The sequence below is a fragment of the Thamnophis elegans genome, chromosome 1 (genome assembly GCF_009769535.1).
Source record: "Thamnophis elegans isolate rThaEle1 chromosome 1, rThaEle1.pri, whole genome shotgun sequence".
Classification (NCBI taxonomy): domain Eukaryota; kingdom Metazoa; phylum Chordata; class Lepidosauria; order Squamata; family Colubridae; genus Thamnophis; species Thamnophis elegans.
In genome coordinates, this window is record NC_045541.1 from 66,185,984 (window position 1) to 66,204,503 (window position 18,520).

Here is an 18,520-nt window from a genome sequence, read left to right on the forward strand (position 1 = left end):
TTTGTCCACATTCTCCAAACAGTGGATTCGCATACGACCTTTAGTAGGCTTGGGCTGAGGAATTAAGTTAAGCAGCTTTATATTAGTACACTAAACATATCAATATGTTTAGCTACTCCCTACTCTAAAGTCAGGGCAGAGCACACACCCAATCTACTCTCTTTTGAAGAAGAGGTTCTAACTCTTGCAATAATACCAGGATTTTTTCTATATTTTTCAGATTCATTTGACTTTATTCTTAGAACCAAAACACACTGTGCTCTTAGTTAAAATAAAACATGTTATGTGTGAGAAGAAGAATAAAAGAAAATCAATAATGCAATAAAGGTACCAAAAGAACACTTTCACTAAGCCAAGTTTACAACATATAGTTGACTGAAAGAAACTCTTCTTAGGACCCTTTGGTTCTAAACGTAACCTGCCTAGGTTTACTTATCCGAATCTATGGATCAAGATACAATATTGTGAACAATCCCCTCAAAACCTATACTGTACTTATGGGGCCTAGAATGACTTTGGAGATACTGAAAATGGCTTCCCATGCTGCCACATACTATGAAGACATTCATATTCTCTATACTGAAACAACAATTTTGTTACCTATTGGCATTTACCCTGCTGCTGAGAAGCTGATATGATATTGTTTTACATCTGTTGGCCTCAAAACAGTTTGAAGCACTGAGAACAAATATTCATTGATTTAACTGATAGAAGAGTGCAGAAATATGTATGGTACATACTATGCCCTAAAACTATTACCATCCTGAAGCCACAAAGATCCCTTGCCCTAGCCATATAAAAGGGAAAATACATTTTTTTTGTTTTTCTCTCTCCTATCTATTTTTTTTTTAAATGAGGTGGTTGCTAAGGAGAAGCTGCAAAGTTACCAAGGTGTTGCATTTTAAATATTGCCTTGGAATGATGCCACAGTACCTGAAGGTTTAGGGAGTGGCAATTTGTTCAAGAGCTGTAAAACAATGAAGGTCAAGATTTCTAATCAATGGAAAAATCTCGAATCCATAGAGCAGCAGCAGTACTACCAAAAAAAAAAACCCACCCTAGCATTGCTCTGATTGCAGTGGAGCCAGAAAACATCAATTGGAGTTTGAAACCCATAGATCAGGATATGGTTTTGGAAAAAAGCATTCTATGGAAGTACCCTATGATATGCACATAGGAATCATATGATACACAAACACACAAACAGATAGACAGATCGGTGGATATCCCCAATATTGACAGTAATAATATTTCAAATAGTTATTTCCTTTTAGAATTAGAATGACAATTGACTTGACTTATAGAGTCTAGAGAAGTGGGGAAATAAAATAACATTACCAGTAATTCTCCAGAAGCACCTCCAGCAATTTAATTAGCATTCGTCCATCTCTGAGATCCATATAAAGATCTGAAATGCGACAGGTTACACGTGCCAGGTGAGAGTTCACCCATTTTGTAAAAGTTTTCTTTTGCACACCTTCCCGTTCATCTGAAATTAAAAAAAATTCATATGAAAACTACAGAATTGTGTGAATTCAGCAAAATTCCTGCTTTAGTGTACTACCTAGTGGAAAAACTAGGAAAACAGTGGAAAATGTAGTGGAAAATAAAAAATATTAGCATTTTTTAAATGCTAATCAACTTCTAGGATATCAGAGAAAGATTAGCCAAGTGGGCAGTATCAAAAAAGATATCAAAAGCCATAAAATAATTTTGTTAAACTCTATACTTAATATTCCCACATTACTCCTTCTGGTGTTATAGAACACACAGAGAGTTTATGGAACTTGAACAGATGTGATGTTTACTGTCCTATCATTGACCTTTATATGTATTTGTGTGTGTCTAATGAGCAATGAGACATGGCCAGAATAGGTGCTAATATTCCTCATGTGTGCAGAAGTTGGGATGCAAAATAACTGAATTCTTTAATATAAAATCTATTAAAGTTTTAAAGAAAAAAAAACTAACAGAAACTATACAAATTATATAAACAATACAGAATAAAGAAAAGAAAGAAGAGAGGAAAAAAATAGACAAAAGTAACAGCGAAAAGATAAAATAGAAAGAATTTTCTGACTTCCTTTGTAGCAAATATAACATTATCTCTTACTCTATAATTACAAAAACTTACTGTTTTCTATTATCTATTTTTTTCTCATAATCAAAACCAGAAGTAATGTGCATTTTTTCTGTTTGATGTAAAATGTCTACAAGAGGCTTTTCTCTAATCAAGAAAATCAATTTAGCCACCTCTGCAAGTTCGAATATCTTCACCAATCATTCCACTATTGAGGGTAGTATTAAACTTTTGAGCATGCAGTAATCCTGATGCAGTTGTCATATATAAAATAGAGATCCATGGTTTTTTTCCCCTAGCTATAACCAACACCAAATACTCAGCTCAAATTGAAGACAGGAATACCATCCCTTCAGTGAGGCTTTGGAAGATGAAGATAACTTATTGGCTCAAAATACAGTTCTTCCTAAACTTTTCCTTGCCCTGGAAGCAAGCCATTGAGCATAAGCTGGTTTCATATGGGTTCTCTCCACTATTCTTAATATCATTAGGTTACAATAAAGCTATGCAATTAATTATTCAATTATCATCTCCATAAGAGATATGGAATTCCACAGGTTGTCCCAACATGATAGAATTTGAATACAGAAGTATGGAAACCAGTAAGATATGTGTTAATTTCACTTTCCCTAAACTGAGAATCACATTTTTTAAAACTAGATTCAGCTTTTTTCCATTGGTACTTCTGCAAGGCAGTAAAATCCTGGTAGCTCAGCATATCTGCCCATGTCGTAATGAGGACAACATGGCTTGTTTTTTATTATGTTGTTCCAAACATACCAAAATATCTAGCACAGTTCTAACGTTACCCTCTATCTTTTTAGATTAAAAACCAACATTGATCTTCATGAATAAATTCTTGCAAAATTATTTTCAGACTTTCAGCAAAAATTGTTGTAGACAATATAATCATTATTCAATAGTGATATTAGTCTATGGTTTCTTGCTAAAGTGAAATCTCCCTCTTTGGATGTTCATGAAACATTAGTGTCTTTCCAAGTTTCTTACATCTTTTCTTTCTGTAAAATAGAGTTTATCAAGCTTTGTAGAGGATATAAAAGTTCATACTCAAAACACTTATAATACAGACTTGATAAGTCCAAGCATCTTCCCCAATCTATCTTTTAATAGCTTTTGAAACTTCCATTACTGTTTAAGTCCATTCATAATTTATCTTAGTTGTTCTGTAATCCTTAGTGTATTTCATTTTCTGATATATTCCTCTATTTTTTTCCATTGTAATATGTCTTCTATACAAATAAGAATAATATTGATAAAATGTTTTATATGGCCTCGTTATCGGTTAATACAACATTTCCCTCTGTAATTTCAATATCATTTTCTTTTCTTCTTAATTTATAAGCCAACCCTTTACCTGGTTTATTTGCCAATTCAAAATTTCTTTGTTTAACATAACTCAATTTTATTTCCATTTCTCTTACTGTTAACATGGATAGCAGTTGCTCTGAAATCCTAATTTGTAGAAAAATACTTATATTCCCTCTTTGATTTTTCTTTTCTTTTGATCTCATCCAAAGTATTTTGTGTTTTCTCTAGCCTCTTCCTCTTAAGTTCAATATTTTGTTATATTTAGTAACTTTTAATAATGGTTTCAATAGCATCCCAAACCATTCTCAAATCAATAGTCTTAATTTAAATTATTTTCTAAAAATTCTTTTAATTTCTTTTCATAATGTTCAATACTTTCTTTTTTTCCTTCCATACTGACATTGTATTTACTCCCCATTTAAAAGGACTAGATCTTTTCCCCCTAAATCAGACTCATTTGATTTTGGCCTGAAAAAGCCTTTGATAAATGTGGTGGAATCACCAGTTAAAGGAGTGGAGGGAGTAAAAGAGCACTCCAGCGTGAGTTGTTCCGTGGGAGGAAACAGCAAAGAACAGACAACTGAAGCCCATATTGGCTGGTTCCCAGGGGAATGCCGTCAAGCTGACAAGATTCTTGCAAAAGAGGTGATCAACAATAGGCTTGGGCCTATTCACAAAGTTGTTCTGGTTCCTTGCACCTAAGATTAACTTTGCTAGACTGATTGCATTCCCTTAGGAATCAGCAGATTAGGCTTCAATTCTCTGACCTCTGCCATTTCCTCCCACAGAGCGATTCCATGTAGGCATGCCTTTTTTACTTCCCCTCCTCCTTTGCCGGTGATTCCACCACAATAAAATTTCTACTTTGGAAATTTTAGTAGCCAAAACATATCTATTCCTGAAAAGAATAAAATCAGTACTGTACACACTCTTGAACCTTCCATTTTCTGTCTCCATATATCAACCAATCCTAAATTGTTCTTCAAATCAAAAAGGAGTTTTGGTAATTTACCTTGAGTAATTTTAATATTTTTTTGTTGAATCCTATCCAGTTGGGGAGAGATCAATCCATTTCCAATCACCCCCAAACACGATCTTTTATAAGAAAAATCTACTAGTCTATGCATTGGTTGTTTGTAAAAAGTCACTTCATTTGGGGAATAAACACTCAGCACCATAGTTTTAACCCCCTATAAATTAATTTCTATTTAGCTGAGGGTTAATATACATAACAACTCCTTTTCTCTTTTTGACATCTGCTGAAATAAATTCTTCACTCAAGGATTTATAGGCCAAATGTTTTATATCTTTTTTCTGATGTGAGTCTCTTGTAGAGAAATAATGTTTTACTTTAATTTTCAAATGATTTTTTTTCTGTTTTGAGAAGCATTTCCTCCATGTAATTTCCATGTTAAGCATTGTAATCCATACTCAGTCCAAAATCTTCTATACTTAAAGTAAGGAATAGAAGAAGGAAACGTGCATAAAAGACAGAGAAACGAAGATGAACCTGTTAGCTCTCCCATCTGAAGAGAAGGCAGCTGTCAAAATAAAGTCATCTTGCATCTGAGAAACATCTTGCAATGTGCCAGTCTATCAAGCACTCAAGCTTTATAAAATGCTCATGTCATGTTCAGAGTAAGTAAAAATAGCAATAATAGATGCAAAGAAGAGTTAGTAGTGATAAAGCACTGTTTGAAACTACTGTATTTTTCACACTATAAGATGCACTCCCCCCCCCAAAAAAAAGTAGGTGGAAATGTCTGTGCATGTTATAGAGCAAATATTGCGGTGGGGAAGGGGGGTTGGTGATGTGGTGGCATTCACTGCTGCTGCTTGTCACTGCTGCCACTAGGGAACGCTGGAGCCTTCACTGCCAAGTAGCTGATCGGCGGTTGGATTGGCCTCCCAGAATACCGCCAATCAGCTGTTCTAGGCGAATGGCAGTGGTGGCGAGCAGCAGCAGCGAGTGGTGATGGCAAGCGGCGATCCCCGCCGCCTAGAACAGCTGATCAGTGGTATTCCTGGAGGCCGATCTAACTGCCAATCAGCTGCTCAGCAGCGAAGGCTCCAGCATTCTCCGCTGGCAGCAGCAGCTCAGCTCAGTTGACTTGTGGTGGATGCAACAGAGCAGAATCCTTGATGAGCCATGTGCTGGGGCTGCAATAACATGCTGAAGCTGACCAGGCTGTTTGCTATTTGCTGCAAGGACGCTAGCCAGATGAATACCAGATGGATGCTGGGAGGCAGGTTTTTTTCCTTGTTTCCTCCTCTAAAGCTAATGTGCATCTTATGGTCTGGTGCATCTTATAGTGTGAAAAATACGGCATTTGAAAAGTGACAGATTTGTGACATAAGAAATTTCTAGTATCCTCTTTGCTATGAACTAGGAGATACAGGAAATTCCAGTCTTTTACTCAATAACTATCTATGGGGTTTATCCTATGGTCATGGAGGTTCATATAGACTCTGAAATACCAATCTGAGCCAACAGTTTATGGCTGTACCAAACAGTATTTAAGAATCCAGGTCTTGTTATGCATATTATGTAAATATAGCTTTGATTTAGAATATAGTTGCTAGATTTTAAAGTGAAACTGGCCAATTTAAATCTACATATAAGTGTTTTATTGTCTGCATTGGCTTCCAGTTTAAATCCATTTTAAATCCTGTTTTTGACCTTTAACGGGCTAAGACTTGTTATCAGGATAACTTTAATAGGCTAAGACCTGAGATCAAGGATCAGTTCCCCCATATGGATCTAATTAGGAATTTAGATCATTCTCAATTACTCTTCTCCATCTGTCTCCACTAAGTGAGGTAAAGCAGAGCAGATTTTAAAGTTTTACTTTCTAATTAATTGCTATTCTATTGTTTTATGATTATACTATTTTAATTATATTGTCACCAAAGCAATATAGAAAGTTAAGCTGTTGAGAATAATTTATTAAATCTTCGCAATCACTTCACAGAGGCAGAGCACCCAAGAATCCTAAATCTGAAACCACACTATCCATATTTCCCCCTTAAAGAGACACAAAGATACCTTGCTAGCTGTCTTTTAAGGTCTATTCCTCATGATACTTTGTCTCATCCTCTGCTAGTACATGAATTTACCTAATTTTGCATTTAGCTCATCTGATTTATTAAAGTGGAGCTTCCCATCTGCTCCAGATACAAGCCTTACTACAGGGCTGTCAAACTCCTGGCCCATGGGTGGGATTCTTCACATGCTGGCCACGCCCAGGCTCGGTTTAGCAAAGGGATTAATAGGAAAGGGGAGACTGATAAATGTCTAGAACGAAGGATAAATGGACTTAGTACCGAATTGTAAATACAGGAGTCCTCGACTTACAATTGTCCATTTAGTGACCATTCAAAGTTACAGCAGCACTGAAAAATGTGACTTATGACCGTCTTTTACAGTTATGACCTTTGCAGCATCCCCATGGATGTGTGATCAAAATTCAGATGCTTTGCAACTGGTTCGTATTTATGACTGTTGCTGTGCCCAAATGTCACGTGATCAACTTTTCTGAGCTTCTGACAAGCAAAATCAATAAGGAACCCAGATTCACTTAACATCTCTGTTACTAATTTAACAACTGCGGTGATTCACTTAGTAACTGTGGCAAGAAAGGTCCTAAAATGGGGCAAAACTCACTTAAGAAATGTCTCACTTAGCAACAGAAATGTTGAGTTCAATTGTGGTTATAAGTCGAGGACTACCTGTACTCTGATGTTCTGCAACTGTTCTGCAGTAAGGATTCATTCACACACTCTTCCCCCTCCCCCCATAAGACACTGAAACTTCAAAATAGGTCTATGCAATATTACCCAGTAAACCATACTAAGAATAGATAACAAGGTTTTTAAAAAAAAACCTCTAATTTTTCTTGGCTATCTGGAAGGATGAAAAAAGGGAAGGGTGTTCCAGTAGCTATAACCTGCAACAGAAGGCAGGTGTATTTTGCTAGGCTTAGAAGCCACACATTGTATGACCTGATTCTATGTCAATGGATTTCTCAGACTGCTGTTAAAGAAAAAAAGGAGAGGCAGCAAAAGGAAGGGAAGAAAAGGAGGAAAGGGTCACAGTTGCATGTATTCTTGCCTCAGAAAGAAAGTTTAGGATCAATTTATTAATAAATGCCCCAGTTTGTAAAATGCAGTACATTTACCTGCTAGAGCTTTGATCCGGGATCTCTCAAAGAGTCTGGCAGAACTGTTGTCATTGTCCAACTCATCATCAGAGGCTTCCCATCGAGCATTGATTCGATTATACTGTGGCTGAATCTCCAAATGATCAAAATCAGTTGCTGATGTCATGTTCTAGGAGTTTTGCTGTTTCTCTAATTTCAGCTATCATCAAAGGGGATATAAACCAATGTTACTACTCCAATATAAAAATGCCCTATAAAAATGCTCTCTTACACATTGATGTATGCTAACTCTTGCCTGGAGAATTGCCGTAGCCTCCATCGGAATATTTGAATGCATCAGAATTAATGTGACCAACAGGTCTGGTTATGGAAAGATTATGCTTATCATAGTATTACTTTTATTGTTATTTGAAACACTAGCTAACAGAAAGCTAAAAAATGTAAATTGTGTACAAAATGTACTGTATCCCAAAATGAAATAAACTGGTGGTAAAATGAGTCAAACCACACTCCCAACATTTTCCAACATGTTACTAAAGTGACTGCAAGTGTGAAGAAATCAAGATGCAAATAATATCTTTTTAAAAGGTAACAAAAAAGTTACATTTAAAAAGAAGTTAAAGGTTCAAACCATTTCTTTTTAATGTAAAAAACATCATCTCTAAAAACCTTGAAGTTAAAATAAAAAAGCAACAACAAAAAGCTGCATGGTAAAGTAAGTGCTGATTTTCCTCTGTTAGAGGGAGGATGGCACTTAGGAACAAAAAAGTCAATTGTCTGATTCATTTTGGAATTCCACATACTGGCCAAGGCTTCAAGAGAAATAGTAACAGAAATTCCTAAAATATATTTGAGAAATCATATTGGTTGAGGAGGCATCTAGGTCAAATCAGTTAACCCTCTCAACTACTGCACAGATTTGTAACACACACACACAAACAACAATATCTAAAAGATCACTTTATGATCAATGTAGGACAGCATGAGAGAGATCCTACATCTTCAAAACACCAGCCCTAAGCTATACAAAATACCAACTCTAACATGTGCTCTGCTGTAGGCACAGGACCAAAAACAAACTGGGACAGATTCATGAGTATCATGCCATTTATGGAAGACTTTACCAACACATATCTGAACAACCTCTACATAGGTGCTGAACCTCCCAGAATAAGAATCCCTTAAAGAATTGGACTGCCATACTAAAAATCACCCTATATAATTCCATAAGAGAGACGGTTGTAGAGCAGACTAGACTGTCTACTAACACTAACACTATACTGTCCCAGCAGTCTAAATCCATGCAATATAAACAAACACTTGAAATTGACATATTTTCAGATGGAACTTCGGATCGCTAAGATGGAATTCTTAGGGACACGCCATGCCAGCTCTCCAGCTTCCCATCCCAGTCTGTTATATTATTTTCTCAACGTTTTCATGATACATGCCAGGTCAGTACTTTCATCCAGGATTACATTTTGCATCATGACTTTACTTGCAACGGAGAACAGTAAAAAGAAGGACTTTCAGGTTAGAGCACTTATCTTCTTTGTCACTCTTGACTTATTGGTTTGAAAGGAGGGAAAGAAGTATCAAGAACTAGCCGGACACCTGCTCTTCGTTTCCTGCAAGGCCCAGGAAAGTGGGAAAACAACTGCAGCTTCTCACTATTCTCCCTCTAACAATTATCTTAATATTTACTCCCTCTATTCTTTATTTTTCCCCATCTCCCTGGCAGAGCTAATAAGACTATGCAGCAATAACAGTAGCAGATTAGAGCCCCCGTTTCTTTCCTTTATAAGATAATAGCATGGTTCTTTAGGGCCACTTTAAAACTTCACAAAGGGGCATGTGCAATGACTGACACTTCAGTGTATGATTTCTCCAGGAGGTGATGAAACCTCCTGCAGACCCAGATGGACCAATGGATGAAAGATAGACAAATAGCTAGATGGTAATGTGTTTCCCCGTTTTTCTCATATCATGTACCTGACAGGGCAATTATTGCCTCTCTCACAGTGGATACTATTATTAAATGGAACACAAAAACACTTCATCAATCTCCACAGTTTACAAAGTTGCATATGAGCTGATTTTTTCCTATCATAATCTACACAATACTTTCAGTAGGTGAATGTCTAACATTCACACCCAAAATGTACCTAGTTTCCTCTTCCCAACACTTTCATAAATTCTTTCATATATCCAAGCTTTTTCTACAATAAAGGCTTTAAAAATAGCAGAGTAAAATAACACAGCTAATAATAATGGTTTGGTTCCCTTCTATATGTTTATTCTAGGTTAATTATAAATGCATTAGAGTCTTCAGTTGATGATAGTCATTGGGGCCAGCATTTCTGTTGCTAAATTATGAGGCTATGAAGTGCAATGGCAATCCTGTTACTCCCTCTTGCCATCACTATGTGAGGATCATGGATCATTAAGAAAGTCCCAAGCATCTTCCAAGCAGGCTGACAGGTAGGTAAATGGCTGCTGCCTGGCCAGGAGGATGTGTAGGTGCAACAGGACAAGGCTGTTGCTGAGCAGGGGAAGCTGTGTGGGTGCCAGAAGATCACTATCACATGACCATAGGAGTCCTGGGATAGCCAAAACATCAAGGACTAGTCATTAATTACCATTTATTCAGCACCATTGTAACTTTGAATGGTCACTGAACACGGGTTTGTTAAACAAGGATTAGCTGTATACTAAGATAAAGGAGACCACATAAATTATATCATTTTCATCATTTTTGTCAAGATGACCCAATATCAGATGACCCAATTCAGTTTATCTAATTCATGCAGAAATCAATATAATCTAAGCATAAGGAAAATAATGTTTTACTTCAGTAAGATTTGTTTGCTTCATGTTCTGTGGAATGCTTTCTTTTTCTTCTAAGACCCTTCTAGCTGATGCCTTTGTAGCAAAACACATTTAATGGATTTGATCTTATAATGGGTGCCACAAAGGACAAAAATCATGTGTGTAATGATTACACACTTGCCATGACTCACATGTAATGCAAGTATATAATTGGAGTGTTTTCATAATATCATCATGATATCATCTCAGCTTGTTACAAATGCTACCAGAAATGTCCCACTTGTAATTAAAGCTGAAAGTGCTAGTTTAAGAGTCTGCTTGTAAGGGATTATATCTTATCCAATGCAGCAAGTGCCGATCTGTTCAATTATCATTAATGACAGGCCAAGAAATTATAGGCTCCTTCTTGAGTACCCAGACAAGGTGTTTCTTGTAATGGAAGTAGGAGAAATTGATTATGTTTTTAATTAACTTTTGAAGTTTAATTTCCTTAAGGAAATTTTCCTTCCAAGGTGCAAAAGTCCACACAGCCACTAGATGGTAAAAAACATACACAGTTTATTCAATTGCTGCTACCCAGTCCAGATCTAGTAGCCCTATTTTTTTTTCCATTTTATCTATATATTAACCAGATGCATAAAAATAATGGGAATAGGTAAAGATGACAAACCCTTTGGTAATTTATTTATTTAAAAATACTGAGTAACTTTCTTCTTGTTGCTTATTAGTCCAATCATGGCCAGCTTGTTCTCTTTGCTTTTTCCTCTTGTTCTGTACTACAACTATTTTCTTATGCCACATTTTATTCATCTAGTTTATAGGCAGTTATGAAAGTATGTGTGTACATATAAGTGCATGTGCACAGACACAATTTTATATTAAAACATGAGATTTCCACTTGCCAATATTCACTTAGCAGTGGTTTCTTTTGGTTTCACCCAGTGGTTTCTTTTGAACAACATTCTTAACCTGCTAGTTTATGATAGGAATTGTTATTATGACTTGGAATAGATACAATAATAGGTAACAATAAAGGTTTTCTCTGTCCAGTCATGTCCAACACTAGGAAACGACGCTCATCTCCATTTCTTAGCCAAGAGAGACAGTGTTTTTCGAAGACATTTCTGTAGTCCTGTGGCCAGCATGACTATATACCAAGGCACATGGAGCCTTCCCACCAAAGTGGTTCCTATTTATCAACTTGCATTTGCATGCTTTCAAACTGCTAGGTTGGCTGGAACTGGGGCAAGGAGTTCACTCTGTCAAACGGTGCTCAGGTCTGAAAGCCGGACTGTCAGCTTTTCAGCTGACAAACTCAGTGTCTTTAGCCACAGAATCATCGTGGCCCTTCATTTAAAAATATAAGTGGCTAATTTTGAGACGTGTTATAGTAAAAATCAAGACAAATTCTATGCCAAATATAACCACTGTAACCTCACAAATTTTATTCGAGATGGTTGTTGCCTGATTTATAGAACATTATGAGGTAAAAGGTTTTATAGCTCTGTTGCAGCATTTATCCACTAGGACATTTTGAACTTTTTAAAACTATCATTTCATTCTACCATGATTTTTGATAGTATGTTGGGATGGCTATCAATGGTTGTGTTTCTTTCTGTCATTTAGTCACCAGGCCAAACTTCTACCACCAGGTCAGCTAGATACCTGATTTCCCTACTCCTTAAGGTGACTTTCAGACATAGTATCCATGGATTTTATTATTGATATTTCATATACTAAGGCTTGAGATGCCTCTCTGGTGGTAGCTGACCTTTGTTTTTAAGGTGGTTCATTTCATTTCCTTTTATGGCGTCCTAAGAAAACTCATCTATTTATTTGACAAGTTTTCCTGAACCACAGCTTATCAAAACATTTAATTTCTGACAGAGATACATAGTTCATGGCATATTTTTGGATGGCTGTATTTCAACTATTGGATGCTAAGCTCCACCTGTTCTCTGGTCATCATCCACAGTCGGATGTGGAAATGGAGACGATAAATGCCACCTTAGGGTAATATCCTTGTTGCTATGTAAACTACTAATACGACAACTGGCTGAGTTTGCTTATAATAACACCGTTCATGCCTCTACTCAGATGTCACCATTTCAGGCCACTTGCCTACCATCCGTGGCTCCTGCCAAATTTTTTTTAGCTTTTCCCTGTTTCACATACCCTCCAGTTCTCCAATAACTGCAAGAACTAGCTCATACGAAGGTCTTCTACAAGATCTCCACTTTTACCATTGTCTTATATGGATTTTGGAAATCACAACCAGTTTACCATCAGTTTTATCCCCTCCATTTGGCATCTAAGAAGTACAATGTCAAATTCCTCCAGTATTTCCACAGTTCAGTACTGACACCTTTCATCTGCAGCTTCCAGCCATACTCAAAATGTACAGCTTTCCACAATTGCCTCCTGCTTCTGAACTGTCCCCTGCAAAAGGAAGGAAATTTCCTCACTTTCATAGTGTTTGGAAAAGGTGGGAAGAAAATCTGGAAAGAAACTTCTCTGATTTCCAAAAAAATAAATGAAAATTCTCCCCTTGAAATCTGGAGAGGTGTGTGTGTCTGTCAGCTCCTGCTTTCAAAATGTAGAAATGTAAAAAACAGAGGTTCATCCTTCCAATGTCTAGTAGGTGAAATTAAGGAGATACTCCTGGTACAACCAAGTCCAAGAAAGGAGAGGAAGAAGAAAATGGAGAGCTGATATGAGAGTTGAAGTTGGTAAAGCAAGAAGCAAATAAGGTCAAAGCAGGCAAAAGCATTATGTAAACACAGTGAAAGATCCTTTCCCATTCCCAAATGTGAAAAGAGCAATGACAAGTCTATTATCACAAAAGGATATGTATTCTTGTATTCTATACTAAACACGGCTTCTCCTAATTTGTGTTTATTTAACCATGATAATTTTTGGTGTCAATTAATTATGGAGTATGGGAGATCAAGTATCTTAAGAGTCACAAGTCAAGCCATGCCTATATAATCTGGGAAAGCAAGGTTGCTTCCACTCTTATGTCCAGGTCTAAGGCCAGATAGGAGTGTAGCTAGGTAATTGGCTTATTAACCAACCTGTCTATTTTGTTTATTTTTCAGGTAAGGGGAAGAGGACTTGAAGCCTTTGATTCTATAAAAATATTATTGCTGCTTCAAGTGTAATTATTATGACTTTTATTCAGAATCGTGTCAATCAATCTGATGTGATACTGCTTGATTGTTAAAAACCACTTGAAAAAAGCTAAGCGCCTCCAACTAAGCTCATGGCATTGGAGTTGTAAATATGCAAATAGATATGGAAGAATCAAGGGGTATGGGTACTAATGTCATAAGGTTATTTTAACCCAGACACACCATATTGTTTCAAGCATTATAGCTTTGGAATAGAGCTGGTATTAGGGCTGGCCTTGGAAAGCAGCCTTGGACCAGAGGAGTATTTTGTAAACACAGACCAGGTGCAACTAATCATCCATCATGAGACTGGGAGAAAAAAAACCCACAGGATTTAAACCTGGGGGAGTACAATTATATTGAACCCACTCTTAACCTTTGCCATAACTAAGGTTGTTTGTGTCTGCAATAAAGTATCTTAGCTACTTAACCCAAGTCCCTGACTTCCTATGCCAATTACATGTATTAGAAAAATAATTATTTTAGTGTCCTGGGATACCTTATAATGGGAAAGGAAAGGAAATATTTCTTTTATTTCCCTAGATGATAAATTAAACAGCCGTTTACCTTCTCTATTACCTCCCATGTTAGAAAACAGCCCAGAAATAATAAGTGATACATAAAAATTGTCTAGAAAGGCATGACATTTTTGCAACATTATCTCTATCGACCAGCAATTACATAGGCAGTTTTTCTGTAATGTTCAGTTCTGTCTTCCACTTCTCTCTGTTTTCTATGTGTCTTAAACAATACAAATTTATTTCACCAAATGGCATAATTCTACTCAGAAATGTATTGCTGACGATATTATATCATCTTATTTTAATCATAGTAGATATCTTTATCATCCAACTGCACATATCTTTCCTAATTATATTATTTTCCTTCCATCTCAATTCCTCCCCCCTCCCCCCATATTTATTCCCTATATCTTTCTCCTCTTCTGTATGTTTGGTCTGTGCATGACGCTTTCTAGAAAGCATAGTTTGCTCTAAAGACCATGCCAAGCACTGTTCTAATAATACTACCCTAGCTCTAACATTCCTGTCATCTATGGATATTTTTGTGTATTGGAATTGCTTTCCTGTCACAGAGTTACCGCTGCTCTAAGCAGGAAGTGAGCTAGGATGGAATGTAGATAAAACAGGTACCTGTACTATCTCATCCAATTTCCTCAGTTATGTCTTAGTATCCGGTAGAAATTATGCTTAGGACATCAGTTACACTGATGCCGAAGTAGGAACATTAGGTAATGAAGGGGCTATATAAGCTTTTGGCAGATACCACAACCTGAAATGTTGGGCTACATAACATTCCTTGCAGCCCTGCAATGTATGATTGTGTTAGCTAGGATTAAGTAAAGGAACTCACATAAAGATCAATGAAGGAAGAGAGCACAAATCATGCTCCATCACTCTTATACTCTTAAACCTGAATAAATGGTTATTCTTAATTCTCTATTTGAATATAGAAATGAAACAATGTATCTTAAAGGGTTTCTGAATACAAACCTGCAATATACAGTTGTTTTTCTGCTACAGCACAAGATAAGAAGCACAAATTGCCAGGCCTGCAGTTATATTCCTTTTAGGATATTTGGCCTGCCGCACTCTCTATTATTTTCCTATGCTGTTTCATTAGTGTAGTAATTGGGAGGGGGAATAGTAAGGAGTAGAATTATAGAATGTGTTGTTGTCATTCCTTTCTAGAAGCCCAAGGTCATTCTTTGTCTCTGCACCTCTGCACCTGACTGGAACTAGATGGATGGAAATGCCAGCGTGGCAGAGGAAGATTGGACCATGTGATGAACTTGTGGGTGTGGGGGCAAGATATTGAACTTTAAACTGGGTGGTAACCCAGAAAGCTTTCAGATTCGGGATTCCACAGTTTGTGCCAACATGTCTATCTTATTAAATTGGAACTTTAAGGATAGCTCTGCCTTGGACTCTGATTTAATTCTGCATGATATTTGGAATGCTGACATTATCCCAAATCTCCTTTTAAAATAAATCACCAGCAACCCCCCTGCAGGGGGCTGGTGAGGGGTGCTGATCTCCCAACGCTGACTGACCGGGTCAGCGTAAAATATCAGGAAACAATTAAGAGAAAGCTTTTGAGAGAAGCTGAAATGAGACGCTTCTCTACATCTCTCCCAAGAAGCAAAGGAATTTGTGGGAGAGGAAATTTTCAGATAAATAGTGTCTGGGAAGATGCATCCGGAGGGGACTGGGAAAACTAATTCACTGCACGGCTGGAAAATGAAAGTCCCAGATCAACTTGAGCAGCTAAACGTGAGTGATTCTCCCCCTCCTTCCACAACCAAGGCTCGGGGAAAAAAACTGGAGTAGAGATTTTGACTCCTTCCAAACAGCAATAAATGAAACAACCCATTACCCTGCAACTGAGTTGAAGACAGATTCCCAGTTAAAATGGGGAATTCAAACCAACCAGCAGGAAGGGTTTTGGCCAACATCTCTCACTAGCCAGCCACTGAAAATTGGGCTGCAGCTTGTGAATCAAGCACCACCAAATTGGGCTTTCTTCCCAGGTCATGGATGGAATAGATGCCAATGGCACCTGTTTGGCCATCAACATGGGAAAATCCTCCAAGCCAGCAGAGGGGGCCTTGGCATATAACCCCCCCTAGCCAGCCATCATTGGTTGAACTGCAACCTGTGAATCAGGCAACCCTGGGATGGGTCTTAACCCCAGGTCATGGATGGAAGCGATGCCAGTGGGCACCTGCCCTCCCTCAGCAGATGGCACCATGGTAGAGAACTGGGCAGTGGCCAACTCAGGGATTGACACCCCCCCTCCAGTGTCACCTGCAATGCCCCAACAGGTTCTTACCCCATCTTCCTACAAAGAAGAGTTTTGACAATGGAAGAAAGGATGAATGAGGGGAAAGCTGCAGGATGGATAGCGGAACAATGTGATGAGACGGTTCCTAAGTTTAGAGATGTAACTAGGTTCCTTCCCTCGTGGGGCCAATAAAATGCCACCGTTGCTGTCAACTTGGCCACAGAATGTCACAGTGTTGGGCTCCAGCCCCAATGCCACAAACGTGCACACCAACCGCCACGGCGGTAAAGAGAAGGCCCCAGATGCCACCAGAAAGGAGTCGTCTGGGCCAACAACCTCTGGAAGAGGATCCCCAACCTAAAGTGATGAAAAGTCCTACCAAGGGGGAGACCTCGGAGGAGGAAAAGGGCCAACAACCTCTGGAAGAGGATCCCCAACCTAAGGTGACGAAGAGTCCTACCAATGGGGAGGCCTCGGAAGAGGAAAATGCTGAAGATGACCCAATGGTGAGTACGCTTCAGGGTGCTAGTTATTACTTATAAAGCCCTACATGGTATTGGACCTGGGTACTTGAGAGACAGCCTTCTGCCGATTACCTCCCACAGACCCATTCGATCCCACAGATTAGGCCTCCTCCGTATTCCATCTGCCGGCCAATGTCGGCTGGCGACTACTCGGAGGAGGGCATTCTCTGTGGCTGCTCCGGCCCTTTGGAACGAGCTCCCCGTGGAGATTCAGACCCTCTCCACCCTTCGGGCCTTCCGGATGGCCGTGAAGACCTGGCTGTCCCAGCAAGCCTGGGGTTGAGTTCCCCCCCCCCTACTCGAATTTGCTGTGTCTGTTGTGCTTTTAAATTGTTCGTATTGTCTGATTGTTTTCTCTTGCTTTTGTAATTTTCCCTCCCTTGGCTTTTGTTCAGCTGCCCTGAGTCCCTTTGGGGAATGGGGCGGCCTACAAATTGAATAAACTCCAACTCCAAACTCCACTCCAACTCCACCTATCCGCCCCTTCGCTTCCAAGCCAACCTACAAGTACCCAAGACAGGAGTGGAAGGGGAAGTTGAAGCAGTTGTGGACACCAGTTGCACTTGATGCTTTATCAGCATGTCGATTGTAAAGCAACTGGGTATACGCATAAGATCTCTAGCCTGTCCCATTTGGGTTGAGCAGGTAGATGGAACTCTAATTGGAGGGGCCCCACCCAAGCTAATAACTGAACTGGTAGTGTTACAAGTGGGCCACCACTATGAGCTTCTCAGATTCATTGTGGCTCCAGAGATGCCAGAAAATATTACCTTGGGGCTTGCATGGTTTGACAAGTGGAAGCCTACGATAAAGTGGGAAGACGGCAGTAGGAAATTGATGATTGCATTTGTGCCGCTACCACCGGTGGAGGAAAAGGGCCACCCAGGGACAATTGAACCCAAGAGCCCAGAACCTGCAGCAGAGACAAAAACCCCAGGGGTCCAACAAGTACCAAAAACTTTGTTGGGGGATGTTTTATCGAGAAAACCGCAGGACGACAGTAAGAAGGGAGAAGTTGTTCACCCCATCATTTCTTCCTCCCATCAAAAGGCAGCCCAAGTCACTAACCGAAGCCAAGATAAGCTGATGACAACTATGAAATTGGCGCTCCGAACAGACCAGTAGCTCAACAATAACCAGGATATCCTAACCATGGAAAATGGATTATCCTGGAAGGGGTCAAAACTGTACGTCCCCGCGAAGTTGAGGCTGGAAGTTCTACAGCGAAGCCAGGAGGCGGAACTAGGAGGCCACTTTGGATTCCTAAAAATGCTCCACCTCGCCAGGGATCAATTTTGGTGGCCAAAGATGAAATCAGAGGTGGAAAATTACGTAAAAAGCTGTGCTACTTGTGCAACAATGAAACCACTGCCAGAGAAGTCCCCTGGACTACTACAACGAGTGGCCAGTCCTAACCGACCATGGGAAGAGGACGCAATGGACTTCATTGTGGAACTCCCAGGCAGCAGTGGGAACAGAGTAATCTGGACAGTTATTGATTTGGTTTCCAAGCAGGCGCACTTCATCGCTTGCTCAGGGTTGCCATCCTCAAAGAAATTAGCGAAAATTTTTGTGAAACACATTTATCGCCTGCATGGAGTGCCCAAGAGGATCATTTCAGACTGT

The 18,520-nt window shown here is 38.8% G+C and overlaps 1 protein-coding gene across 1 annotated transcript in view; it reads right to left on the reverse strand.

Annotated features, from left to right (window-relative positions):
• Positions 1 to 18,520, reverse strand: part of SPTB (spectrin beta, erythrocytic) — a 128,053-nt gene that overhangs the window by 75,450 nt on the left and 34,083 nt on the right. The window contains 4 exon segments of the mRNA XM_032211920.1: positions 3 to 54; positions 1,339 to 1,355; positions 1,358 to 1,489; positions 7,588 to 7,768. Coding sequence (XP_032067811.1) covers positions 3 to 54; positions 1,339 to 1,355; positions 1,358 to 1,489; positions 7,588 to 7,735 — 349 coding nt within the window. The 5' untranslated portion in view covers positions 7,736 to 7,768.